Consider the following 27,620-nt stretch of genomic DNA (forward strand, 5'->3'; position numbering starts at 1 on the left):
GAAGAGCAAGTTCAGAGGCCCAAGTCAGGAGCAGCAGGATTTCTCGGGGACATCATGGTAGCCGCAGTGTGGGGAGCAGCGAGACTAAAGGGACCAGCAGTGCAAGGGCGGCTGACTACCTACGCCCTCCCTGGCCACTTACTGGCTTTTCCTCCAAGCAAAATAAGACACTGGAGAAGCGTGGGCAGAGGAGCGTTATGATCGGACACATAATTTTTTTTTAAATAGAATGCAGGAAATTTTAATCCTATCATACAGGAATCTTTTGCTTAGATGAGCAGTTCCTTCATCACAAATTTGCTTTGCCAAGTGCATTATAAAATAAAACTGCATATGGCTTGTTTAAAGTGTCATTTTATAACGTGTCTTTTTTTCTTCCACAGCAAGAAGTGAGCAGAAGAGGTGACTTAATATGGACAAATGACCAATGACAATGACAACAACAATGAAAAAACAAAACCCCATCATGTAACATCTTTAAATAAATACGAAAGCTATTGCTAAAGAAGAAACCATCAGCACAACAAAGTAGGTTAAGCTGCACTCCACAGCTAAAGTCCATTGGAAGAAATGACTGAAATGAAAAAGCCATAAACAATTTCGGCAACAATCATGATACTCTGAAAACGGCTTAAAATTAAAAGCACACCACTAGGGATCAAAAGCTACTTCTTAAGTGTGTCCTGGGGCAGGGGCACGGGAAAACATGCATTGAAAGTCCTGTGTGTGTATTTGGGTCAAACAGCCTTGTCAAGCATAGTGAAATGAGCAGCTGAGTTAAGACAGCAACTCGATGGGCAGCTCCAGGGTCAGGGTCACGGGTGTCCTAGGAGGGCAGACACAGGTTTTTAATTGTGTCAGGATATATTTTCCATGAAGTTTACCATTCTCACCATTTTTTTTTTTTAGACAGGCAGAGTGGACAGTGAGAGAGAGAGAGATAGAGAGAAAGGTCTTCCTTTGCGGTTGGTTCACCCTCCAATGGCTGCTGCGGCCGGTGCACTACGGCCGACACACCGAGCTGATCCGAAGGCAAGAGTCAGGTGCTTCTCCTGGTCTCCCATACGGGTGCAGGGCCCAAGCACTGCCTTCCCGGGCCACAGCAGAGAGCTGGCCTGGAAGAGGGGCAACCAAGACAGAATCCAGCACCCCGACCAGGACTAGAACCCTGTGTGCCGGCACCGCAAGGCAGAGAATTAGCCTAGTGAGCCACGGCGCCGGCCATTCTCACCATTTTTAAGTGCACATTTCAGTAGCAGTGTACATATTTGCACTGTTGTGCAGCCATCACCACCATCCACCTCTAGGACTTCCTGATTTTTCTAACTGGAACTCTGTACTCACTAAATAACACTTTCCACTTCCCTCCTCCTCCAGCCCCTGGAAACCACTACTCCTGCCATCGGATCAGCGCTGCCGCAGCGCGCTGGCCGTGGCGGCCATTGGAGGGTGAACCAACGGCAAAGGAAGACCTTTCTCTCTGTCTCTCTCTCTCACTATCCACTCTTCCTGTCAAAAAAGAGAGAGAGAGAGAGAGAGAGAGAGAGAGAGAGGTGATACTCCAGAAACACCGTGTGGGCATACGGCCTTGACCTAACAGATCAAGGAAGTCCCCTACTAAGCACAGGACATACGTACGATCTGATACACCACTGTCTGTTCATCTAATGTAGGGAACCCCTGCAGAATGCCATCAGCCACTGAGGTGCTAGGAATTTGCTTTGTTATGACAGCAGAGCTGTGGGTGTCTTTCCTTTGGCTAGAGTTGACATGGTGCACTGCTCTTAAGCACTCAAACATGGGAAACATACTCCCTTCTCAGAAGCCCACACAAATTACCAAACATAATGGATCTGTGAGTGATAAGAGCCTGTCATTCCAGGCCTCTGCCTCACAGGCAGCAGTTGATGACTTAGGGAGAGAGAGCTCCGACAGTGAAAATGAGATGACAGCAGACAACGCAACAATACCTAGTCAGCCACCCCCCAGATATCCATGGAATGAACTCAGATGACCTCGAGGCGATAACCCCTGCGAGGTCATCCCATCCATATCCAGTGAGGACCCCTACATTTGTGGCAGTCCCCGGGTAACCCAGGCTCTCAGGGCAACTACTAGATCCCACCCCATCTGCATGTTTGCCATTAATGTCAGAGCAGATGCAGAATTCAGGCCCTGGATTCCAACACCTGTAAAAAGGCTTCTGCTAACCAAGGACAGAGGATATGCTTGTGTCTTTCCAGAGAATGTGGGACAGCCCATTTGGGTACCAGCCAGAAACATCAAGCCTGCAACTGACAGTCAACCAGAACCAGATGAACAAGACTGAGAGACCGCCTTGTTAGTGGATGCACCTGCTACTGTTTGTCAAGCTGCTGCCCTATCATCCTACCCTGAGGAACTGCCCACAGCCACATCCGCTACTGCTTTATACCCCACTAGCGCCAGTCAGCCACTCAAATGGCCCACAGCCTGTGTGAGGTCATGCCATTCCTGATTACCATTGTTCCTCATTCCTACCCCAATCTGAGCACTCCTGTGGTCTCCCATTTTGAGGGCTGGTTAGTCAATGATGGGTAAGATCCCCTGGGGGACAATCTAAGACCAGCACAGCTGTATGAGGAGACCACATGGAAACGGGGCCAACAATGGTATGGCCAAGGATTATGCCTCCTATTGCTCAAAAACAAACAAAAAGGGGGAAATGTGGTGGAATGAGAAGGCTGTGCCAAGATGGCCACCGGCAAGCAAGTGTCAGTTACTCAGGAAATGGCTGCGGAACCCACCTGGCAAAGTAGCCTGCCTAGCAACAAGCTGTGATTGGTTACGGCATAAACCGCCCCTTGATCGGATTGGCTGCCTTGGCTATATAAGCTGCTGTACCAACTGAAATAAATGAGTGTGCGGGCCGCTCGCCTCTGGCCCACTTTCACCCAACTCCCAGGGTCTGTGTGGTGACACTGCACCTCTTGCCCCCACCATGCTCCTCCTCTCAGAATGAATCCACAGCAACATCGAATGGACAAGGTGGAGACTTGATCCAATTATAGTGCCAGGAGGTAGGCCCCGTAGATCTTTAGATCACTGGGACCTTGCCCTGGGCAGGCAGTTCCCACAAAAGGGTTGGTTATTTAAGCTGAATTTGGCCTAGCTTCTCTTTATTTTCTGGCTCACCATGTGAACATCTGACTCTTATACCATTGGCAGCCTCCACCAGATGCAAGACTAATGAGCGACCCAGTCTTGAACTGTGAGCCTCCAAAACTGTAGGCCAAAAATAAACACTTTCTTTCCCAAGAAAGCCGTTTCAGGTATTTTAAAATAATGACAAGCTGACCAACACAGAGGCCATTGTGAGATGAGTCCTCTAGATTCTGTACTTCCAGAACCATCAGTCAAAAAAAGCTTCTTTTTAAAATGTATTTTTTTTTTGACAGGCAGAGTGGGCAGTGAGAGAGAGAGACAGAGAGAAAGGTCTTCCTTTTGCCATTGGTTCACCCTCCAATGGCCGTGGCCGGCGCGCTGCGGCCAGCGCACCACGCTGATCCAATGGCAGGAGCCAGGTACTTATCCTGGTCTCCCATGGGGTGCAGGGCCCAAGCACCTGGGCCATCCTCCACTGCACTCCCTGGCCACAGCAGAGAGCTGGCCTGGAAGAGGGGCAACCGGGACAGAATCCGGCGACCTGCCGGGTCTAGAACCCGGTGTGCCGGCGCCGCAAGGCGGAGGATTAGCCTAGTGAGCCACGGCGCCGGCTCAAATGTAATTTTTAACTACTTATTTATTTTTTATCTACTTGAAAAGCAGAGTGGGGGTGGGGAGGGAGAAGGCACCTCCATCTACTGGTTCACTCCCTAAGTGCCTGCAACAGACAGGTTGGGCCAGACTAAAACTAGGAAACTTCATCTGAGCCTCCTACATGGGTGCAGGAACTCAATCGCTGGGCCATCACCTGCTGCCTCCCAGGGTGCATCAGCAGGAAGCTGGATTAGAAGTGGAACAGATGGGACTTGAACTGGCACAGGCATCCCAAGCTTTGGTTTATCCTGCTGTGCCACAATTCCTACCTCTACCTCTTTTCTTTATAAAGTAGCCTGCCTCAGGGGCCAGCGCCGCGGCTCACTTGGCTGGTCCTTCGCCTGTGGCGCCAGCATCCCATGTGGGCGCTGGTTGGGGCGCCGCATTCTGTCCCGGATGCTCCTATTCCAGTCCAGCTCTCTGTTGTGGCCAGGGAGGGAAGTGGAGGATGGCACAGGTTCTTGGGCCCTGCACCCACATGGGAGACCAGGAAGAAGCACCTGGCTCCTGGCTTCAGATCAGCGCAGCGCCGGCCATGGTGGCCATTTGGGGGATGAACCAACGGAAGGAAGACCTTTCTCTTTCTCTCTCTCTCTCACTGTCTAACTCTGCCTGTCAAAAAAAATAATAAAGTAGCCTGCCTCAGGTATTTCATTATAGTAATGAAAAAGAGACTAATACAATCACCCATCCTACTTTCTATCTCTATGAATTTGACCACTCTAGGTGTCTCATATAAATGGAAGCATACAATGTTTTGCCCCTCTGTAACTAGCTCATTTCACCTTAACATAGTGTATTCAGGGTTCAATTATATTGTAGTATGTGTCAGAATTTCCTTCCTACTTAACAAAAATGTTCTTATTTGTTTGAGAGGCAAAGAAAGAGACAGGAAAACAGAGAATGCCCATCTGCTTGTCCACTCCTGCAGCAGGCAGGGCCGGGCCAGGCTGAAGTTGGAAGCAAGAACTCAGTCCAGGTCTCCCAGGTGAGGCAGGGGCCCAACTACTGGAGCCATCGCCTGTTGCCTCCTGGGGGCACGGTAGCAGGAGGCTGGAATCAGGAGTGGAACTGGGGTGCAAACACAGGCACTCTGCTAGGAATGCAGGTGTCCTAACTGGTATTCAGTGACGAGCCCAAACATCTGTCCTCAGAATTTCCTTCCTGGGCCGGCGCCGCGGCTCAATAGGCTAATCCTCCGCCTTGCGGCGCCGGCACACCGGGTTCTAGTCCCGGTCGGGGCACCGGATTCTGTCCCGGTTGCCCCTCTTCCAGGCCAGCTCTCTGCTGTGGCCAGGGAGTGCAGTGGAGGATGGCCCAGGTGCTTGGGCCCTGCACCCCATGGGAGACCAGGAAAAGCACCTGGCTCCTGGCTCCTGCCATCGGATCAGCGTGGTGCGCCGGCCGCGGCGGCCATTGGAGGGTGAACCAACGGCAAAGGAAGACCTTTCTCTCTGTCTCTCTCTCTCACTGTCCACTCTGCCTGTCAAAAAAAAAAAAAAAAAAGAATTTCCTTCCTTCTTAAGACTAAGCAATATTCATTATATATATATGTACTACATTTTATTTACTCATTCATCTGACACTTGGTTGCTACCACCTTTTGGCTATTGTGAAAGAAGCTGCTTCAAACGTGGTGTACAAATACCTGTTGGAGCTCCTATTTCAATTCTTTTGGTCATCTATATTCAGGAGTGGAATTGTGAAAACATATGGTAATTCTATGCTTAGTTTTTTGAGGAAATGCCATACTTTATTACCACAGCAACCGCACCACTGTGCATTTCCACCAACGTATATTTCCTAAAATATTGCTTTCAGGACAAATTAACACTAGATTTAAGGAAGGCAAGAGTTGGTGGACAGATACTAGTTAAGAGGCTCTTGCAATTAACCAGGTGAGAGATGATGGTGGATTGAAACTACATACTAGAGGCGAAGGTGGCAGGATTAGATTCTGGTGGTGATTTAAAGGCAAAGCCTGCTGGATTCGTTAAGGAATCAGCTTTTAAATGCTATGAATGAAAGTAAATGTATGAAAGAAAGTGAACAAAGATGACTCCCAGGCTTTCGCCTGAGCAATAGAAGAATGAGGGTGTCATTTACAGACGTGGGGAGTCTGCAGGAAGTTGAGGTGGAATGCATAAGTCTGTTTTAGGACCTGTTGAGTTTAACATGCCTATTACACGTGCAATCCAGCCTGGTGTCCAGAGAACTTGCGTGGGCCGGAGAGAGAATCTGAGAGCTGTCAGCACATAGATGGCATCTAAAGTCAGGAGACTTGATGAGATTACCTAAGAAATGATTACAGACATGGAAAAAGAGAGGAGCAGGGACTGAGCTCTGGGACGTCCAGCGACAAGACAGCAGAGGCCGGCGCTGTGGTGCAGCGGGTTAAGGCGCCGGCGGGCAGTGCCGGCATCCCACTGGCTTCCCAGCCCGAATCCCGATCTTCCTCTCCTCCCCTCCGAGTTCTCCCACAGGGAGCAGGCTGAGCGCGGCACCCACCGGCCACCGTATCGGAAGTTAGCCGCTGCCATACAGGGAACTGTACTGGATGAGGATTGGATCGAGAGCTCAGGGGCGGAGTTTAGAGGTAAACTCCGGCCTGACTGCGAAGCGAGCTCGGGGAGGCGGGGTTTAATGATGGAGCGGAGCGGGGATTGGGCCAAAGGCAGAGCCGGCCCGATGATTGGGCCGAGCGCTCCGGGGCGGTGCTTGAGGGGGCGGGGCCGTGCCGGAAGTCAAAGGTCGGTAAATAGTGGTGATGTCATGCGGGCAAGATGGCGGAAGGGTGAGCCCGTCATCCTCCTCCTAGGCGTTGAGGCCCGATTCTCCCAGGGTTTGGGCACTGGGCAAGGGACCTTGGGGCGAACAGGAGATCCGCGCGGGAGTGGACGGAGCTGGCGGGCGGAGTGCAGTCTCAGGACGGGGTTGGGGAAGCGGTCTGCGAAGCCTCGGCCTGCGGCCCACATCAGGGAAAAACAGACCCGATCATTGGGTGGGCAGGAGTGCCGGCGGGGCCGCCAGATGTGTCTGTCTTCCACAGGGAGGACGTGGGATGGTGGCGGAGCTGGCTGCAGCAGAGCTACCAGGCAGTCAAAGAGAAGGTAAGCCGGGCCAGCACCCTTCCCGCGGCCGGGCCCCGCACCGCCCTGCCCGGCTCTGGCAGTCTGGAGCCTCAAGACCGACCTGGGCCCTGCTGTCACAGGCCCCGGCGCAGACCGGTGTGGTGCGAGCACGGTGACATAAGGACTGTGTGCATGGCTGGAGGGATCCTTTCGTAGGGCTCCATAGGAAGGAGCAGTGCATACCAGCTCCAGAAAGTCACAACTTCTCGGTGAAAGACAGAGCACTTGATATAGGCCTTGAAGAAAAAGCATTCTGGCCATGAGAACACTTACTCCCACCTATTCACATATTAGACTGTGTGCCCCAGCTAGCTCTCTGAGTCTCAACAGGTCTTGAGGATACAGACCGTAGCCAAACAGATGCTGGAAGACAGCCATTAACCAGATGGACAAGCAAATAGCTGTTTAATTACTGATGTGGTTAGTGCTGTGAAAGGAACGTGCTGGAGTACCTTGTCTAGTCCGGGGAGTCAAGACAGGAACCTTCTTGGGGCCAGCCCTGCCCAGACGGGATGAAAAGCAAGAAACCAGGCCAGAGACGAGTTTGTTGGTGCCTGAAGAGGCCTCTCTACACAAGGAGTTTGCCAAGAGAGGCGGAGTGACTGAGGTGGATGGCCCGAGAGTGGAGGGCCCTGTGGGCTAAGTGGCGCTGGGGTCTGTCGGTGGGCAGTGCCGATGTCTGTGCCTGTTTCATTCCATGCCAGTCAGAACCAGAGCAACTGAGTCGTGAGAAAAGTTAATGACCAGTTATCACGGGCAACTGGAGTGAGCCCTGCTTCAGGCAAGCTCCAGGAGGCTTCTGTGTGGGAGCGTTTTTGTTCCTCCCTTGGCCTGAGCGTCTCTGTACATCCTGTCAGCTGCAGCCCAGAGAATGCAAGAATGTCCTGAGCTGTCTAGGTTGGTGATGAGGACTCACAGAGAAGGCTTCGCTCCGGGTTTTCATGAAAATGAGCCCAGGGTGGCAAGCTGCCTGTGGAGCAGTGTCGTGGGAGGAAAGCCTGAATTCATTCAGCCAGGCTGTGATGAGAGCCTCCGTGTGTGGGTCTTACCGTAACTCCTGAGAAAGTGAGGGCTACTGCAAAAGGTCATGGAAAATGTTCATTATGGAAAAACCATAGATTTCAAAAATTTCTGCAGCACAGTAAACTTTGAAGATATCCATTTCCTCCATGAGCTTTTGAAAGTGCCCTCACACGAAGTCGGTCAGTCTTTCACTGCGAATCCGAGAATCTTCGTTCTCGGGAGTTACTGGTCAGAAGCAGAGGTGTGAGTGTTGCTTCTGCCTTTTTGGTGAGATTTAATCTCTGTCTGTTAACCACGTTAACGTGGACTTGGGCCAGTTACTTGACCTCCAGGCCTCGTTTGCTCACCTACAAAGCAGAAATAGTAATAACGCGTACTTGAAGAGATTGTCGTCAGTGTTAAATGATGACATATGTAAAGCACTAAGAAGAATACTAAGTCCTGTAGAAGCGTTAGCTGTGTTTTGTTAAGTATGGAGGGTGACGGGGACACCTGGTAGACACTACCATCAGTCCATTTTATTATATTTTCTTTTTGGGGTCTTTTGACGCTTTACTGGCCTTGCTTTCCTTCCTGGCCACATCTGGTCCACTTGCTTCCCTGCTCGCTCAATGCTCTTGAACCCTGTAGCACATCCGTACAGTGCTCTGAGCCCAGGGCTCCGAGGCGGTGATGTGATCGGCCCTCCTCTGCGCCTTCCTTTTCCTGTCCTGGCTTGCTTTGTGCGCACATGCACTGAGGGCCAGGCACGTTGCTTTTCGGTTCTTCTGCAGATCGCTCGGCCTGTAGATCGCATCTGGGCCTGAGCGCTTCCAGAAGCCTCACTCAGTGTGTAATTTGCCCCTTGAGTTCAGAAACTTTCCCAAAGGCTGACTCTTCCTTCAAGCTCCCTGTTTACTTTGCCCCTTTCACCTCTAGGAAATAAACTCATCAACTTTTTGGAATGTAAGATCAACAGCATGGTCTCTCTTAACTCCCTCTCCGCCCCTCAAGCCACCACCTAGAACCTTATCTGTTTTCGCACTCAGCTTCACCTGCCTCCTGCCAAATCCAGCAGATGGTGTTCAGCCCTTATCGCTCTGGACCTCTCTGCTGCATTGGACTCTCCCTCTTTCCTGAAACTTGACTCTGGGCTTTGGTCACATGGTTCTCTCAGTTCTCTACCTGCTTCTGCAAACTCTCCTAATTGTTTGAGTCTTTCTTCCTCTGCCTGCTCCTTAAGATATAGTTCTGAAGACTTTTTTTTTTTTTAAGTTTTATCTATTTATTTGAGAAGCGGATTTACAGAGAAAGGGAGAGACAGAGAGAGGTCTTCCATCTGCTGTTCACCCCCAGATGGTTGCAACAGCCAGAGCTGCGCCAATCAGGAGCCAGGAGCTTCTTCCAGGTGTCCCACGCGGGTCCAGGGACCCAAGGACTTGGGCCATCTTCTGCCGCTTTCCCAGGCCATAGCAGAGAGCTGGATCAGAAGTGGAGTAGCCAGGACTAGAACTGGTATCTACATGGGATGCCGGCACTGCAGGCGGCAGCTTTAGCTGCTAAGCCACAGCGCTGGCCCCCCTGAACTACTTCTTCACATTTTATGTTCATCAGGACTAACGTGCTCAAAGGTTTCAACAGACCTCGTGTCCACATTTCCTTAGGGGACACCTGTTCATTGTTTAGGGCCTGGGCCTGTGTTTCCTTCCCTAAATCCTCCCCACTTCCCTTACACACCAGCACTGTTATTTGAACATTTCCCCCAAGAGACTGATTTTCTTCAGGGCAAACACCATGTCTATTCTTTTTGCCCCCTCAGAGCTCACAATCTAGTGGAAAAGACAGCTGTTCGTCAAATAGTTATGGAAATAGCTACGTCATTAAGATGTCCTGGTACATGGAAGCTTCACAGGCACAGTTTTGAGCACGTGCTAGGTGAGGCTCTGTGTTAGACATTGGGGAAGCATCAGTGAATCAGACACTTGGGCTCTGTGTTCCAGGAAGTCACGGTGTTTCCAGGAAGACAGACGTTGAGCAGGTAAACCTAAATCTCCCACGTGAGAACTGGCAGAGCAGAGATGGGGACCCAGCGAGGGCGCCCGGGGAGGTGACAGTGAAGCACTGGCCTGAGGATGGGCAGGAACTACCAGGGCGGGGTCCTTGTTTGTCACTTGCTTTGAAGATGTGTCAGGGAGAGAGGATAACGTGTTCAGACACTGCGTGAGGGCAGGTGGCATGTGAGAAACTGGAGGGACAGCCAGCTGGAGCTCAGTGAGGGGCGCAGTGGGAGGGCACGAGGGCTGACGGAGGCCTCCTCAGTGAAAGTACAGATGCAGGGCTTGCTAGCAGGATTGTGTATAACACTGAGGAGAGTGAAGCAGGGGCAGTGTGCCCTGACACATACGTTTTTTAAGGATTTACTTATTTGAAAGGAAGAGGAACAGAGACAGAGCTCTTCCATCCACTGGTTCACTGGCCAAACGGCCACAACATCTGAGACTGGGCCAGGCCAAAGCCAAGATTCAGGAACTCCATTTGTGTCTCCAGTGTGGGCGGCAGGGGCCCGAGTACTTAGGCCAACTTCTACTGCCTTAGGTGCATTGGCAGGGAGCTGGGTCAGTTCTCAGATACAGGATGCTGGCCTCGCAAACAGCAGTTTAACCTGCTGCACCACAATGCTGGTCCCTAATGCAACATATTTTTTAAACCTAAAGATAATGGGGCCAGCACTGTGGCCAAGTAGGTTAAGCATCCACCTGTGGAGCTGGCATCCTATATGGGCTCCGGTTCAAGTCCTGGCTGTTCCATTTCTAATCTAGCTCCTTGCTGATGGCCCCAAGTGCTTGGGCCCCTGCACCCACATGGGAGACCTAGAGGAAGCTCCTGGCTCCTGGCTTCGGATGGGCCCTGCTCCCACTATTGTGGCCTTTTGGGGAGTGAACCAGCAGAGAGAAGAACTTTCTTGCTGTCTCTCCCTCTCTCTATCTGTAACTCTGCCTCTCAAGTAAATAAATAAATCTTTGAAAAAAAAAGTATAGTGTTGCTTTGAAGAAAAGAAACTGAGGATAAGTAATCTCACATACTGCCTCATTTCAACTCAATTTCTCTGTAAGAAAAAATGAAAATAGAAACGCTTTCATTTAATATTATATAGCTCTTCTTCACATTATGAGTATTCATAGATTTCAGGTTTTTTGTGCTGAAATAAACCTTTGCTTCTTTTCCATGAACTTTTTGAAGTCCCCTTGTGTTTGACATTGGGAAACAAATACCATGACTTACCTCCTATCAAAGCACTTCTTCAGTTTAGCTTTCAGATTGTAAATGTCTCCTCTTCCCCTACACGCACTTGGGAATCACTGATCCAGTCACCTTCCCTCATGTGGTAACAGAGGGGAGGACCAGCTGAGACTTACTCACGGCCTCTCCGGTTTGTGAGTGCCTGGGCTCCGAGTAGCAGGAGTGCCCCTGCACTGTGCTGTCAGGTAATCCCAGGTCATAGAACTGGGACGAGTGAGCCTGTGTCGAGGCCCAGGCGCCCCAGATTTCCTTGTGTGTGGTACTGAAGCACAGGGAACAGAAGAACGGGGTGGGGACCAGCTGGCTTTTTCATCCCTTTCTGTCTTCCCACAGTCCTCTGAAGCCCTGGAGTTCATGAAGCGGGACCTGACGGAGTTTACCCAGGTGGTGCAGCATGACACGGCCTGCACCATCGCGGCCACGGCCAGCGTGGTCAAGGAGAAGCTAGCTGTGAGTGCACCCGCACCTCCGAGTGACTGCCCGGGGCCCTGGTGGGGGCTCCCAGCCTTACTATTAAGTGACGGTTTTCCCCCTGTGGGGAAAATAGGGGAATTATGTTTCCTCCCATTTTGAAAAAGTAGCATTTGTCAAGAAAATAAGCTATACATGTTGATAGCTTTCCCATTTCTGTATTATTTTAGCAAATGTTTTCCATTAACAAAGTCATTTATTGCAAGCAAAGTATAGATAAGTGAAAAAAAAGAAAGACCAATTTAGAGACATCCATAATTTCATCTCCCAGAGATAACTACTATTAATATTTTGGGGGTACACTCTTAGGAATTCTTTTTCAAAAACTTGAGTCAACTGAATACCAAGTTTTGAAACCTATTCTTGGAACTTATAATCGTTGTAAACCATATTATACAGTATTATAAATGGCATGGTAGTCTATCATGTGGATGTAACTACTTCCTAGTTTCCTGTTTTAGTTTCTCTAGAATTGAACACAGAACTGTAGTGAACATTCTGATTGCTAAGTCTTTGCCCACTGCCATAATATTTTCTGTATAATAAAATGTTGGAAGGGATCATAGGGTGAGCGTAGTTTTAGCTGTTTTAATAGTTATTGCAAAACAATCCACTAGAAATGTGTAAATTTATATTCTTATTGGCCCTAAACTCGAAAATACTCAGTGGATCCTCTTGTGAAATAGGAGTTAGGTTATAAAATCAGTGAAAATTGTATATATTCAGAGATCTCTCTGCACATATCTTTAAGTTTCCGGTAAAGTACAATGCCCTGGTTTTTGTTTTTGTTTTTAAATTATTTGTAAAGGAGGCAGAAATACAAGAGAGCTCCCATCTACTGGTTCACTCTCCCAAATGCCCGTGATGGCCAGGGCTGAAGCCAGGAGTCAGTAATGCAATCCAGGTTTCCCATGTGGTTGGCTGGAATCCAACTACTTAGCTGTCACCACCGCCTCCCAGGATCTGCACTGGCAGGAAATTGGAGTGAGAATCCAGAGATGGGAATCTAACCCAGGCACTCTTACATGGGATGCAGGCACCTTGACTGCTAGGCTAAATGCCTGCTCCCAGGTGCCGATTTTTATATTGGAGTTTTCCCTTTAGCATTGGACCAGGTTGTAGTTTCTGCATCACCAGATGTTGATCACCAGCTACTTCAGTCGCTCTGTTATGGAAAAACAAGTTTGGGGTTTTTTTTTTAGTCATGCTTATCTTGTTAAATTCTCCTGTAAAATACTGTCTGCCTGCTCGCCACAGCTCCTGGTGAGCTTGAATGACAAGTGGTGACCCTGTTGAACTGCTCCAAGTCTAACCATAGGAGAGGTACTACTTTTTTATTTTATTCATCTGTTCCTTTTTTTCCATTCAACAAATATGACAGTACTGGCATATATGTGCTAACATGTGTCAGGTTCTATGACAGGTTCTAGGTTGAAAATGTGTGGGCAACTTAATCAGGAGTATTACAGTTTTCCATGAGGTTTTTGAAATCTAACCTTGACTCAGCACCCATCCTTGCCTGTTGAGGGCATTCTGACCCATGTGGCTCAGATTTGGTGGCCTTGCTGCCCCCTTCCAGGAAGTCACAGGAACCAGGCAAGGCAAGGCTGTCTATTCTCATCCTGCCCTGATTTCCCCAAGCTTTGTGCAGAGTGTTCTACTCCCTGAGCAGCGATGATGATGAAATTGCAGTGAGAAAATGCTGCTATTGATGAAGTGTTTGCTATGTGCCAGACATGGCCTGTGCCTTATCTTCTAATCTAAACGGTATCCTTATGGAGAATTTATATAGCCACAGGGTTAAGTTTCATAAATAAGTGGTAGAGCTGAGATTCAAATCCATGTCTGATTCCAGAGCTAGTACTTTCCTACCACTGTACCCATGGAAAGGTAGTCTTGCCCACTGAAGTCTATGGGATGATTTCTCTCCTGCCAATTTCTTAAAAATTTCCTTGGCCGGCGCCGCGGCTCACTAGGCTAATCCTCCGCCTTGCGGCGCCGGCACACCAGGTTCTAGTCCCAGTCGGGGCACCGGATTCTGTCCCAGTTGCCCCTCTTCCAGGCCAGCTCTTTGCTGTGGCCAGGGAGTACAGTGGAGGATGGCCCAAGTACTTGGGCCCTGCACCCCATGGGAAACCAGGAGAAGTACCTGGCTCCTGCCTTCGGATAGGCGCGGTGCGCCGGCCGCAGCGTGCCGGCCGCGGCAGCCATTGGAGGGTGAACCAATAGCAAAAGGAAGACCTTTCTTTCTGTCTCTCTCTCTCACTGTCCACTCTGCCTGTCAAAAAAAAAAATTTTCCTTATTTATTATTTTTTTTATTTGAAGGGCAGAGAGAGACTAAGAGAGATTTCCCTGGTACACTCCCCAGTTGCCCACAACTCCTGGGGCTGGGCCAGGCCAAAGCCAGGAGCCAGGAGCTCAATCTAGATCTCCTACGGGGGGAGGCAGGAACTAGCTACTCCAGCCATCACCTGCTACCTCCTAGGCTGTGCATCAGTAGAAAGCCGGAATTGAGTGTAGAACCATGACTTGAACCCAGGCAGTCCAATATGGAATGTAGGCATCCCAAGCAACGTCTTTTTTTTTTTTTTTTTTTTTTTAAAGATTACTTATTTATGAGCTGGTGCCATGGCGTAGCTGGTAAAGCTACCACCTGCGGTGCCAGCAACCCATATGGATGTTCCAGACCCAACTGCTTCACTCCTGATCCAGCTCTCTGCTGTGGCCTGGGAAGGCAGTGGAAGATAGCCCAAGTGCTTGGGCCCCTGCACCCACATGGGAGACCCAGAAAAAGCTCCTGACTTCTGGCTTTAGATCAGCACAGCTCCAGCTGTTGTGGCCATTTGAGGAGTGAACAAGCGGATAGAAGACCTCTCTCTCTCTCTCTCTCTCTTTCTCCTTTTCTCTCTGCCTCTGAATCTCTGTAACTCTGCCTTTCAAACAAATAAATAAATCTTTAAAAAAAAAAAAAAGATTACTTATTTATTTGAAAGGCAGGGTGACGGAGAGAGAGAGAGAGCTTTCCTCTGCTGGTTCACTCTCCAAATGCCTAAAACAGCCAAGGCTAGACCAAAACCCAAAGACAGGACTCCATCCAGGTCTCCATGTGGGTGGCAGGAAACCAAGTACTTGATCCATCATATCCTACCTCCCAGATACATTCGCAGGAGACTGAGTCAGTAGCAAGAAGTAGCTGGGACTCAAGGCAGGCACTATGATTTGGGATGCAGCTTCCTCAAGTAGTGGCATCTTAACTGCTATACCAAACATCGGCCCCTCCTGCCAGGTTGTTTTTTAATTTATTGTATTTATTTAAAAGGCAGAAAGGCACAGAAATTTGCCATCCACTAGTTCATTCCTCAAATGCCCACAAAATCCAAGGATGGGCCAGACCAAAACTAGTAGATGTGAACTAAACCTGAGTCTCTGACATGGGTAGCGAGAACCCAAATACTGAGCTGTCACTCGCCACCTCCCAGGATGTGGGTTAATGGGAAGCTGGATTTGGAGCAGGGCCAGGACTCAAACTCCAGCACTGCAGTATGGGATGTGAGGATCCCGAGTGGCTTAACGGTTGCACCAAAAGCTTACCTCCCTCCTTTTGATTTTTGACCCTGGAATTTTGGTGAAACAACTGGTCAAGGATCTCTGCTGTGATCTACACAACCCGTCTCCTTCAGCCCAGGGATGGAGTGAAGGGTCTTGCACACGTCCTTTGTCCCCACACGTGGTACACATTGTCCCCGGTGCTTCACCCCCTGTACCCCAGGTTGCAGCCTGCTCCTGGGGCACTTGCTTCTTCTCTTGGTTCTCTCTACAGACTGAAGGTTCCTCTGGGGCAACAGAGAAGATGAAGAAGGGGTTATCTGACTTCCTAGGGGTGATTTCAGACACTTTCGCCCCTTCGCCAGACAAAACCATCGACTGTGACGTCATCACTCTGATGGGCACACCCTCTGGCACAGCTGAACCCTATGATGGCACCAAGGTATTTACTGGCCACCTCCCCAGTGGTCTTCAGCTCCACCTGTACTCAGACCAGCAGCATATGTTCAGGCCAAAAAGTGAATACATGATGTAACCTGGAGGACACCAATAAGCCAGAAGAAGATAGTTATATCCATAATTATACCTAATGATCCCACTACCCAAAAGCACCCCGATTTCTCATTGGTATATACCCTGTTTCATTTTGTTTGCAGACATAGGTAAAGACATTTTGGGTTTTGTTCTTTTTTTAACAAAAAAGGCACTTAATACATGTATTTTTGTAACCTGTTTTTTTACAAATTACAGTAAACTATTAGTGTCTTTTCCTAATCACCACCTTTTTTTTTGTCTTTACATTTTTGCAAGTGAATATAGCATCATTTATTTAGTCATTTCCCTGGTGTTGCACACCCAGATTTCTTTCATTTGGTAACCTAGTGAGGAACACTACAGAGAGCATCATTGGAGGCATGATCTTCCCCACATAAATGTCATTTAAGACTAATTTCCAGTAGAAATAAACATGCAGATGGGGTTTGTGTGTTTAGAGCACTTAAGTCAGCAAGTGTGGTAGTTGATTGAATATTTCTCTTGCATTTTATTGTCTCATCATTACTTCTCCTATTTCTTGGAATTTTTTCTCCTAAATTCATAGTACAGTGTCATGTCAGTTTGGTCTTTTTTGTAGTGTTTTATCACAGTGGATTTCTATTCCAAATGTACTGATTTTTCAGCTATGTTTTTCAGCACTAGCTTTAGCACCACCACTTAGTGAATATATGAGCAAATTGTGAAAAACTTAAATGGTAAAATTTTTTTAAAGATTTATTTGAAAGTCAGAGTTATACAGAGAGAGAAGGAGAGGAAGAGAGAGGTCTTCCATCCGCTGGCTCACTCTCCAAATGGCTGCAATGGCCGGAGCTGCACCAATCAAAGCCGGGAGCTTCCTCCAGGTCTCCCAGGCTGGTGCAGGAGAGGAGCCCAAGGACCTGGGCCATCTTCTACTGCTGTCCCAGGCCATAGCTGAGAGCTGGATCAGAAGTGGAAAAGCCGGGACTCGAACCAGTGCCCATATGGGATGCCGGCACTGCAGGTGGCAGCTTTACCCACTATGCCACAGCACCAACCCTGTGAGATTTTAAGTTATGACAACAGTGAATCCTCGTCAGAGCCAGTTGCTAAAGTTCTGATGCAAACAGCACATGCTTTATGCAGTTAAGATTGATAGGGAAGGAAGTGGGGCTAGTGTGGTCTAGTAGGAACACGTCATGTAGTTCACTTGGCAGATTGGCCATAAAATTAAGAAATTTTTTTTTCTTTTATCTACTTCAAAAGTAGAGCAGCCGGCGCCGCGGCTCACTAGGCTAATCCTCCGCCTAGCGGCGCCGGCACACTGGGTTCTAGTCCCGGTCAGGGCGCCGGATTCTGTCCCGGTTGCCCCTCTTCCAGGCCAGCTCTCTGCTGTGGCCAGGGAGTGCAGTGGAGGATGGCCCCAGGTGCTTGGGCCCTGCACCCCATGGGAGACCAGGAAAAGCACCTGGCTCCTGCCATTGGATCAGCACGGTGCACCGGCCGCAGCGCGCCGGCCGTGGCGGCCATTGGAGGGTGAACCAACGGCAAAGGAAGACCTTTCTCTCTGTCTCTCTCTCTCTCTCTCACTGTCCACTCTGCCTGTCAAAAAAAAAATAAATAAAAAATAAAAAATTAAAAAAAAAAAAAAAAAAGTAGAGCAACAGAGATAGAGATCCCGCAGCTGCTGATTCATTCCCCAGATGCCTGCCATACCAAAGGTTGGGGCAGGCCAAAGCCAGAAGCCTGGAACTCCATCCAGGTCTCACATGTTGGTGGCAGAGGCCCAAGCATTTGGGCCATCATCTGCTGCCTCTCAGAATGCATTAGCAGCAGGAAGCTACATTAGAAACACAAGAGCGGGGACTTGAACCAGCACTGCAATGTGATATGGGATGTAGGTGTTGAAAGTGGCAGCTTAACCCACGGTACCACAATGCTTGCCCCAATAACTTCTTTTTCATTTTTTTAAACATTATTTATTTGAAAAGCAGAATAACAGGAAGAGGTACAGAGACAGAGATAGAAAGTTTCTATCCACATTCATTCCCCAAGTGCTTACAACAGCCAGGGCTGGGCCAGGCCAAAGCCAGGAGCCTGGAACTCCATCCAGGTCTTCCACACAGGTGGCTGGGACCAAGTACATAGGCCATCATCTGCTGCCTTCCCAGGCATATTATCAGTACACTGGATCATAAGTATGGAGAAGCAGAGACTTGAGCCAGCACTCCCAAGTGGGTTGCAGGTATCCCAAGCAGTGGCTTACCTACTATGGCACAATGCCTGGCCCCCTCCTACATTTGGATTAACATTTTTAAAATTTCACACAGTTCAGTAGTGTTTTATACACATAATTATTTTTAAAGATTTGTTTTATTTATGTGAAAGAGTCAAAGAAAAAAAGATCCGTCTGCTGGTTCACTCCCCAAGTGGTTGCAGTGGCTGAAGCCGGGCCAGGCCAAAGCCAAGAGCTTCATCCGGGTCTCCCATGTGGGTGCATGGGCCCACTTGCGCCATCTTTCGCTGCTTTCCCAGGTGCATTAGCAGGGAGCTGAATCAGAAGTGGAGCAGCTGAGACTCAAATCAATGCCCATATAGGATGCCAGCATTGCAGGCGGTGGCTTAACCCACTGTACCACAACACTAGCCACTATATATACAATTTTATAGCCTGCTTATACTATTTTCTTAGTCCCCAAGAGAGGCACACTGACTGAAAGATCATTTTCCTGAGAGCCCTGGTTTTGGATTCCTAACCCAGTGCCACAGTATTTATTGATAAATGCCCTGTGGATGTGGTGGGCCAGAGGGGAGGAGCTGGTTGTGGTTGTGATTGATTTACTTCATTGACAGAAAGAGGTGCTTTCTACTCCTAGCACCCCAGGATTTCTGTTGTCTCTTCTGTCTTCCCTACAGGCTCGCCTCTATAGCCTGCAGTCAGACCCAGCAACCTACTGCAATGAACCAGATGGTGAGAGGGTAGCAGTGAGGGGTGGGCTTGCAGGTAGACCAAGGGGATCTGGGCTGTCGGCCCTGTCTCTGTCCAATAGCTGAGGCTATTACCCCATTTTTAGAGGTACCAGAATGGGACTGTTGTGTGTGTCACCCTGTGGGATGTATTGATGGTCCCCTTTCCTCCCTGAACCCTATTATCTTCATCCCCCCCTTTCCCTGCACCTGCAGAGACTTCGCTCCTCTGGTCCCCCGTCCTCTCGGCTTAGCCTCCCTTCCAGCCCTGCTGCCCTGCCTGTCTTCTCTAAAGCTCCTTTTCCTGAGCCCCTGCCATACGACAAGCCCAGTGCTAGGACAGAGATCAGAAATGAGCCGGTCCCTCAGCACGGCCGAGCCCTCCAGGTAGCTGTGAAGGGGGAGGAATAGGGACACTGAATAAAGCTGAGATAGTAGGGTGGAGTGGCTGCTTTCCCAGAAAGATGGGGGCAGTGGGAGCCCAGGGGAATGGCACCTAACGCAGCCTGGGGAGCCTAGGAAGTGAGACTCGAATCAAGGTTTCCGAGGTAAATGAATGCACTTCTAAAAGTAAAGAAGTGGGGAGGGCTACTGAGGCCACAGCAGCAGTACATTTGAAGGTCCAGAAAGGACAGAGCCTTGCCCTTTGTAACGTCGGATTAAAGCGATGTGAGGGAGTGCCTGCAGCGAGAGCTGCTATGGAAGCCAGGTGGGGATGGCTTTGTGTGTCAGACCAAGCAGAGTGAATTTTGTCCTGGAAGGTTCTCAGTAGTGGTTGGTCCTAGACCTTTTTTAGTCACAAAGGCCTTTAAAAATTGAAAATGACAAGCCTTCTTTCCAAAACTTTCGCCTGCAGTAGGGGAAATCTTTAACCCTTTGAAGCCCATCTCTGGACTCTAGGTCCAATAGTCTTTGCGGACAGAACTATTAAAAGGTTCTGAGGCCCAAGATGGTCAGATCTTGCATTTTGGAAAGCAGCACTTGGTCAGTGTTGTGAAGAAGGAAAGAGAGGGAAAGGAAAGACAGGAGACCAGTTAAGAGGCTTGGTAGAAGTCCCCATGTCAGAGGTTAAGGCCAGAGCCTAGGAAGAGCCAGGTGTGGTGGAGAGGAGGATGTGCGCCTGTACGCGACCCTGAGGAAGTGGAATCTCGAGTACTGGACAAGGTAGGAGCCTGGGGTGGCCCCCAGGTTTCCAGACGCTGAGTTTGCAGCCTCTGGGTCTGGAGTGCAGCAGGGTAGTCTGGACTGCTGGCCCAGGAACCATCAGTGCGAGGTGGCTGTGGTGATGTGTGGAACTTGTAGTTTAGTAGAGATGATCTTGAGAGGAAATAGAAAGAGAGAACAGATAAGGTGAGGAAAAAGAGGAGCCCAGGAAGACTCGCAGGGAACAGTGAGAGAAGCAGAAGGAAAAGGACAGAGTGAGAAGCCAGGGGAGCAGAGGGCTCAAGAGGAAGGCCGTGGCCCCCAGGGCGGGAAGCTGTAAAGAGGTTACGTGAGAGAGGATGGGGGAGTTGCTGTGGGCTCTGGTAGCTTGCGTCCAGGGGTGACCGGATGGCAGGCAGCTGTTTGAGAGAGGTGGGATTCAGTAGCCAGGTGCAGGCACTAAACTGCCAGCAGGGGTACAGGGAAATGGAGACCAGAGCCCTTCCTGGAGACTGCTTAGGTGCCGAGCTCTAGTGATCTCACTACAGCCCCCGACCCCACCTGACCTACTTTCCCTCCCCACTCCCAACCCCCAAATCTTGAGCCAAATAACTTTGAAGAAACCCTTAAGCTTTCTTTACCGTTCAAGGCCAGGCTCAGGCATTTTCTGTAGGCCCAGTATTCTTTCCCCAGACTTAGGGAACTGACCGTCAGCATCTGTCCCTTTGCAGGGCCCCCGGAATTGTTTGACGCCTGGCTTTCCCAGTGCTGCCTGGAGGAGAAGAAGGGGGAGATCTCAGAGCTCCTTGTAGGCAGCCCCTCCATCCGGGCCCTCTACACCAAGATGGTGAGGGCCCAGCCAGCAGGACCTCAGCCAGCCCTAGGCTTGAGCTGTTGGGAGTGGGAGGGACATGCGCAGCGGAGACCCTGTACAGCCAGACCAGCCATGTAGTGAGCCAACTCCAAGTGGGAGAGGCTGATTTACCAGGCTTCTGGCATTCAGAGAATGGTGAAGAATGGAAGGGCTGCAGAGCCCTTCCAGTGGGGGTTCTGTCGCCTTCCTTGGCCAAACTGGACCAGGAAAGTGGGTCTGGCCAGAACGTCAGTGGGGTGGAAGTACTCTGACGAGCCCCACAGAACTACTTGCTGCGTCTGAGATGCAGAGTGGCCGGGACAGACGGGTGTTCCCGACGTCTCACCTGCACTCCCCCTTCTTCCAGGTTCCAGCAGCTGTTTCCCACTCCGAATTCTGGCATCGGTATTTCTACAAAGTCCATCAGCTAGAGCAGGTATGCTGCTGCAGCCCAGGGGGCCCCACTCAGTCCTGGTCGGGAGCAGGCTGGATTTGGTTGAGGGGAAAAGGGGACACAGTGCCAAGAATTCTGGGGTCTGGATCAGGGTCTAGGAAGAGGCTGCCCAACTGCTCCTGGCCTCTGCCCCTCCCCTCCAGGAGCAGGCCCGCAGGGATGCCCTGAAGCAGCGGGCAGAACAGAGCATCTCTGAAGAACCCGGCTGGGAGGAGGAAGAAGGTAAGAGGTGATGGGCAAGTGACAGGTCTTGTCTGCGAGGGGCCTGTGACCCTCGCTCTCTGAAGCCCGTAGAGACATTGTGCCCCAAGGTACAGCAGGAAACGAGGGCATTATTTATATGTGCTGAGGATGGGCGGAGCTAAGAAGGGGCTGTTGACCAAAACTGCTGGAGCTCCAGGGTTAGGTAGAGCAGTCGCTTGTATCAGTTGCAGCAGATTCCCCTGCCAGCCCGTAGGCCTGGAGAGCTTACTGGAAACCCATCCTTCCCCACCTTCTAATGAGACTGCAGGGATTGTTAACCAGCTTCCCTGCTAACGTTAATGCCCAGCCAGGTTTGCTTTAGGGAGGGAGCTGAGCATCCTCTACCTGGCAGCTCAGCCTGGAACAGCATGTGGGAGCCACCAGGAATATTTAATACTATTTTTGTTTAAGATTTATTTATTGTAAAGCAGAGTTACAAAGAGGCAGAGGCAGAGAGAGAGAGAGGTCTTCCATCTGCTGGTTCACTCCCCAAATGGCTGCAACAACCGGAGCTGGGCCAATCCAAAGCCAGGAGCCAGGAGCTTCTTCTGGGTCTCCCACACAGGTGTAGGGGCCCAAGGACTTGGACCATCTTCTATTGCTTTCCCAGGCCACAGCAGAGAGCTGGATCAGAAGTCGAGCAGCCAGGACTCAAACTGGCGCCCATATGGAATGCCGGCACTGCAGACAGCAACTTTTCCTGCTCTGCCACAGTGCTGGCCCCTATTACTGTTTTGTTTTTGTTTTTGTTTTTGTTTTTGTTTTTGTTTAAGATTTATTTGAAAGAATTGCAAAGAAAGAGAGAGAAACAGAGATCTTCAGCTGCTGGTTCACTCCTGAGAGGGCCACAACTGCCAGGGCTGGGCCAGGCCAAAGCCAGGAGCCAGAAGCTTAATCCTGGTGTCCCACATGGGTAGCAGGGACCCAAACACTTTGGCCATTGTCCACTGCTTTTCTCAGGCCATTAGCAGGGAGCTGGATTTGAAGTGGAGCAGCTGGGACACAAACCAGCATCCTTGTGGATGCCTGTATCAGCATTGTAGACAGCAGATTTGCGTGCTGTGCCACAACGCTGGCCCTGGAAGGTCTAATATTATTAACACATGGATTAAGTGCAAAGAGCTGATTTGTATAGTCCTTGCCACAACTCAGTTGTTCCTCTTAGGAAAGAGGTAGGCAAGTTAAAATCAAATGGCTTGCCCAGTCCTACACACAGAATGTATCAGGGCCTGGCCTGAACCCTAACCTGACGCACTTTCCACATTTGGCTCTCTTGTCTGTTTTACTGTGGTGAGCTGAGTTGCTGGAAACCTGCCATGTCTTTGGCCCATGGGCAGGCAGGAATCTGGCTAACAGGGAGTGTCTGCAGGAGAACCGTGATGGGCAGGGGTTTAGGAAAATGGCGCTGTTTAGTTCTGGTCAGAGTAAACTTTGGAGGGAGCTCCAGGATTGTCTTGGGCCAGCCAGTGTTCACTGTCCTCTCTTCCCCTACTTCTCTCTCTCTGCAGAGGAGCTTGTGGGCATTTCACCCACATCTCTAAAAGAGGCAAAGATCCCTGTGGCCAAAACTTCCACATACCCAGAAGGAGGACCTGGCCTCCAGAGCCCATGTGAAGAGTCTCAGGTGACCCCAGCGGAGCCCCCAACAGAGGTGACTCCATCAGAGAGCAGTGAGAGCATCTCTCTCGTGACACAGATTGTCAGCTCTGTCACTGCACCCGAGGCACCAGACCCGCCCAAGGACCTGTCCCAAAAGCTGCTGGAAGCATCCTTGGAGGACCAGAGCCTGGCTGAGGATATGGGCGAGACTGGACCCCCGCCCCCAGCTCCCTCCAAGCCTCTAGCCCCTGCTGGCCGCCCTAGTGGCACAGAGCCCAGGCCTCCAGCCAGAGTAGAGACTCTGAGGGAGGAGGGGCCTACAGACTTACGGGTGTTTGAGCTGAACTCGGACAGCGGGAAGTCTACACCCTCCAACAATGGGAAGAAAGGTAGGTCTGGAGGCCCAAGCCCAGGGGGTTGTATGGACGAAGGACGGCATGAGAGTTGCCACCTCACGGGGCAGCTGTGTCTTGTTCCTTGTTGAGCTCATTTGTGATGATGACGATGGCATCTGTTCTGTATTTCATCAGTTCTGATTTGCACATATTGTCTGAAAGTTTACATCTTTCAATTATTAGGGTCTTAGAGTCAATGAATTAAGATTGATGCTGGGCCCCATGCTAAATATGTTAGATGACATTTTCTCATTTAACATCTCACACCCAGTGAGGCGTAATTGTTCTCATTTTTCTGGTGATAAAAATGAGGCCCAAGCATGTTAAGTAACTTGCTCAAAGCCCACATTCAGACGCAGCCCGTCTGACCCCAAGCCTATGTCCAACGACTGCGCTGTGCCAGTTTCTATCCTCTTGGACAATTCTATCTTACCCTGCCTTGGGAATCCCCAGACAGTGCTGTCAAGGGTACTCTGTGGAACCCAAGAAAGTTGTTCAGCTTCCCTAAGCCTTCATTAGTTATTAGGAAATGTGTAAACAGAACTGGCACAGTGTAAGGACTACAGTGAACACCAGGGAACTTACAGTAACCCAGTGTTGATCATAAAGCTTCAGTGTCTTATCTGCACAGTGGGATTTTAGACAGGAGAATCTCTGAGTTTATGTCAAAGGACACCGGCTCCAGCCCCAGGAATCAAGACAAGAATAGTTTCACCTTCCCCCTGGCCGCCCCCTCTTTTTTTTTTTTTTTTTTTTTTTCTTCCAGATTTATTTATTTGAAAGCCACAGTTACAGGGAGACAGAGACAGAGAGATCTTCCATCCACTGGTTCACTCCCCAGATGGCTGCCATGGTCAGGACTGGGCCAGGCAGAAGCCAGGAGCTTTATCCAGGTGCCCCGTGTAGGTGGCAGGGACCCAAACACATGAGCCATCTTTGGCTGCTTTCCCAGGCCATTAACAGGGAGCTGGATCAGAAGTGAAGCAGCCTGGACATGAACTGGCACCCATATGGGATGCCAGCATTGTAGGCAATGGCTTTGCCTGTTACACCACAGCGTGAGCCCCGGGATAGCCTGTTTTGGACCATCCAGAATCCCCTCTAGCATTAGCTGATGATCAGCAAAACCTCCCCTCACCACTTCACACACACACATCTGTCACTGCTAACACTCGGTCCCAGTCACAGCCACAAAGCTTGCCCAGCTGGTGAGGCCTGTTCTGTTGCACAGTGAGGGAAGTGGGCCCCACTGCAGCCCTGCCCTGCTCCCTGGTGGAAGCTGGCATTTCCAGTATCCACCACAGAGCTCTCCTCCTGACTCTGAGTCAGTGAAGTCATCCATTGGCTCTCTCCTGCTCTTTATGAGACACTGAGTGGGGAGGGGCAGGAGCAGCAGTCTTTGTGAGGAAGCATGAGCAGCATGTGGCAGGCCTGGTACCAGAGGCGTTCAGAGAAAGAAGGGCTCTCTGGGCATCGGCAGGTGTCTCACTGAGGAGACAGGCATTGTACAGGAGAGTTGGAGAGTTTGGGGCAGGTATGGGGGAGAGGCAGGCCAGGCTGAGCAGGCCTGCGGAGTCCAGATAGTGGAGGGCATGGGACACGCTAAAGCCTCCTTTTCTATATTGTCTCCCAGGAGAGAGCAGGGTTGGAGGGGTCGACTCAGAAAGAGAAAAGAAGGACTTAGATCTTAAGCTGACTCCCAGAGGTTGGACTTGGTGCTGTAAAGCAGCAGAGCACAGAGGCTAAGGGCTCGAGTCGGGCTCTGCAGTCACACCGTTCTGAGTTCAAATCCCGACTTTCCACCTAAGCTGCGTAGCTCTATGAGTTCCTGATCTTCTCTGAGCCTCTCTTTACTCTTCTGTGCCTTCATGGTAGATCCTTAGGGAAGAAATTTGAGCAGAGCTTTGGGGAAATTGTGATCAAAATTCTCTGAGCACATTCTGTTTGTCCAGATCTGGGCTAAGCACTTGATATGCATGTCACTGAGTCCTCACAAAAGCCCTGTGACATCTGTGCCATTTCCCATGTTTCTACTGGGAGGAAGCTGAGTTCAATCACTCACCCAATAAACATTAAGAAAAGTGTGAAATCGTCCCATAGGGCGGAGGAAGACTAGGTGATATGCCTGACAGGTGTGGTGGGGTTGCTGGGTAGGTAGTACTCATCAGGGCCCCATGGAGGTAGTGGTCAGGGGTTTTAACTGAGACCAGTCATCCCTTCTGTCCTTTGGCCCAGCCACATTTGGTTGCTCAGGTGCAGGCAAGGAGCAGGACGGGGACTTGAATTTACTGGGTTCAGATTTAGCCAGGTGAAATGAGTGGAAGAAAAGATCACCCAAAGATGTGAAAAAAGGGGATCAGGATGATGGCTGGGTAAGGGAAGAAGTGAGGGACAGAGAAACAGCTCAAGGGTTAAAGAATGAAGGGTTCCATTTGGAAGTGGGCTACAATGAGGGTGATCAGGAAAATTAACAGTGGAGACTGGATGAAATTGCAGTGATGGGGGAGGTGTGGTACAAGCCGTTAACCACTCTGCATCCTGCCTCTGATACACTCCGGCTTGTGGCCAGGAGGGTGGTGGGTACAGAGTAGGGAACCCACCAGAGGCAACAACAGTCAGGCAGATTGCTGGGAGCCAGGGTCTTAGACTATATTTGGACAGTGGAAACAGTAGAGGCAGTGAATCCTTTTTTTATTTTTTATAAATTATTTATTTATTTTTATTCATGTGAAAGCCAGAGAGGCAAGATCTTCCATCTGCATCAGAACCAGACCAAAGCCAGGAGCCCAAAACTCCATCCAGGTCTCCCACATGGGTGGCAAGGACCCAAGTACTTGAACCATCACCTGCTGCCTCCCAGGGTGCACCTTAGCCCGAAGCTGGAATGGGAAATGGAGCTGGGATTCAAACCCAGGCACTCCAGGGTGGGGTGCAGGAGTCCCAGGCAGCATCTAACTGCTGTGCCAAACGCCTGCCCCAAGGGATTGGATCTTAAAAAGGAAGAACAGAAGCTTGAGACAGAGTGGCTACTTTTCCCTCTGAAGTTCACGTCGTAGAATCACAAGAGGCTTGATCTCTGGGAGCAGCAGGGTTCATGAGCTTCCCAAAGAATCAAGGTGATCCCTTTCATTGCAAGGCTGCTTCCTACCTGTGTTTTGTCTCGGGTTCTGTCTGATCTTCCAGACTGGAATTACCCTGCTCAGCTGTTGTCAGCGGGGGCAGAGGATAGGAGCCTTGGGCTAGTCTGTGGGCTGTGCACTGGGGCCCTGGGTTCAAAGCCCTGCTTGGCCACAGTGTAGAGTGCTTTTGCCTCCTTTTCTTTCTTTCTCTTTCTTTCTTTCTGTCTTTCTGTCTTTTTAAGATTTATTTATTTATTTGAAAGTCAGAGTTACACAGAGAGAGAAGGAAAAATAAGAGAGGGCTTCCATCCACTGGTTCACTCCTCAATTGGCTGCAACAGCCAGAGCTGTGCTGATCTGAAGGCAGGAGCCAGAAGCTTTTTCCAGGTCTCCCACACGGGTGCAGGGGCCCAAGGACTTGGGCCATCTTCTACTGCCTTCCCAGGCCATAGCAGAGAGCTGGATCAGAAGTGGAGCTGCCGGGACTCGAACCGGCGACCATATGGGATGCCGGCACTGCAGGTGGCACCTTTACCTGCTACACCACAGCGCCAGCCCCTTACCTCCTTTTCTGGTCTGGGGAAGCAGTCAATTAGACAGAATGAGCTGTTGAGTGACAGCAATGTGAGGTTTATAATCACCTGTAATCTCTCATTTCTTCAAAACAAAACAAAAACTGTCAGAGTCCATGATAAAATCTTAAATTGTTGCATAGGTCGTGTCTCTGCCACATGTGCAGTGTCACAGAGATCTAGCTCTCTCCTTGTATGGCAGGACAAGATAATGTGAAGAGGCCAATGGCAGGTGGAGCCAGAGTCACATCCCGCTGCCTGTGGAAGCCTCCATTTCCTCATCTGTAAACTGGACTGTTGATACCATCCCAGAGAGTAGATGTGAAATGCTCCAGAGATGTTAGCTGAGGTCTGTTTTCGGTGGCTGGAAGGGTCTGCCCTAGCACTGAGGCCTGAAGAGAACTTTCAAATCCTGAGAGGTTCAGGAAAGCCGTGAGGCCACAGCCACAGCCCAGAGGGAGCAGGCAACCAAGAGTGCAGCCTCTTACCCACAGGAGGCCAACACTGACATCC

General features: G+C 50.1%; 1 protein-coding gene across 2 annotated transcripts in view; it reads left to right on the forward strand.

Moving 5' to 3' along the window:
* Positions 1-6,540: 6,540 nt before the first annotated feature.
* Positions 6,541-27,620, forward strand: part of BSDC1 (BSD domain containing 1) — a 30,739-nt gene continuing 9,659 nt past the window's right edge. The window contains exons 1-9 of one of the 2 annotated variants that reach the window (XM_002720710.5): positions 6,541-6,592; positions 6,848-6,908; positions 11,565-11,681; positions 15,524-15,691; positions 18,679-18,733; positions 20,604-20,719; positions 21,093-21,161; positions 21,323-21,401; positions 22,931-23,410. In XM_002720710.5, coding sequence (XP_002720756.2) covers positions 6,582-6,592; positions 6,848-6,908; positions 11,565-11,681; positions 15,524-15,691; positions 18,679-18,733; positions 20,604-20,719; positions 21,093-21,161; positions 21,323-21,401; positions 22,931-23,410 — 1,156 coding nt within the window. In that variant the 5' untranslated portion in view covers positions 6,541-6,581. The remainder of the gene's footprint in view (positions 6,593-6,847; positions 6,909-11,564; positions 11,682-15,523; positions 15,692-18,678; positions 18,734-20,603; positions 20,720-21,092; positions 21,162-21,322; positions 21,402-22,930; positions 23,411-27,620) is intronic. The other variant, XM_051832116.2, reaches the window with a different exon arrangement.

The sequence above is a fragment of the Oryctolagus cuniculus genome, chromosome 7 (assembly GCF_964237555.1).
Source record: "Oryctolagus cuniculus chromosome 7, mOryCun1.1, whole genome shotgun sequence".
NCBI classification, from domain to species: Eukaryota; Metazoa; Chordata; class Mammalia; order Lagomorpha; family Leporidae; genus Oryctolagus; species Oryctolagus cuniculus.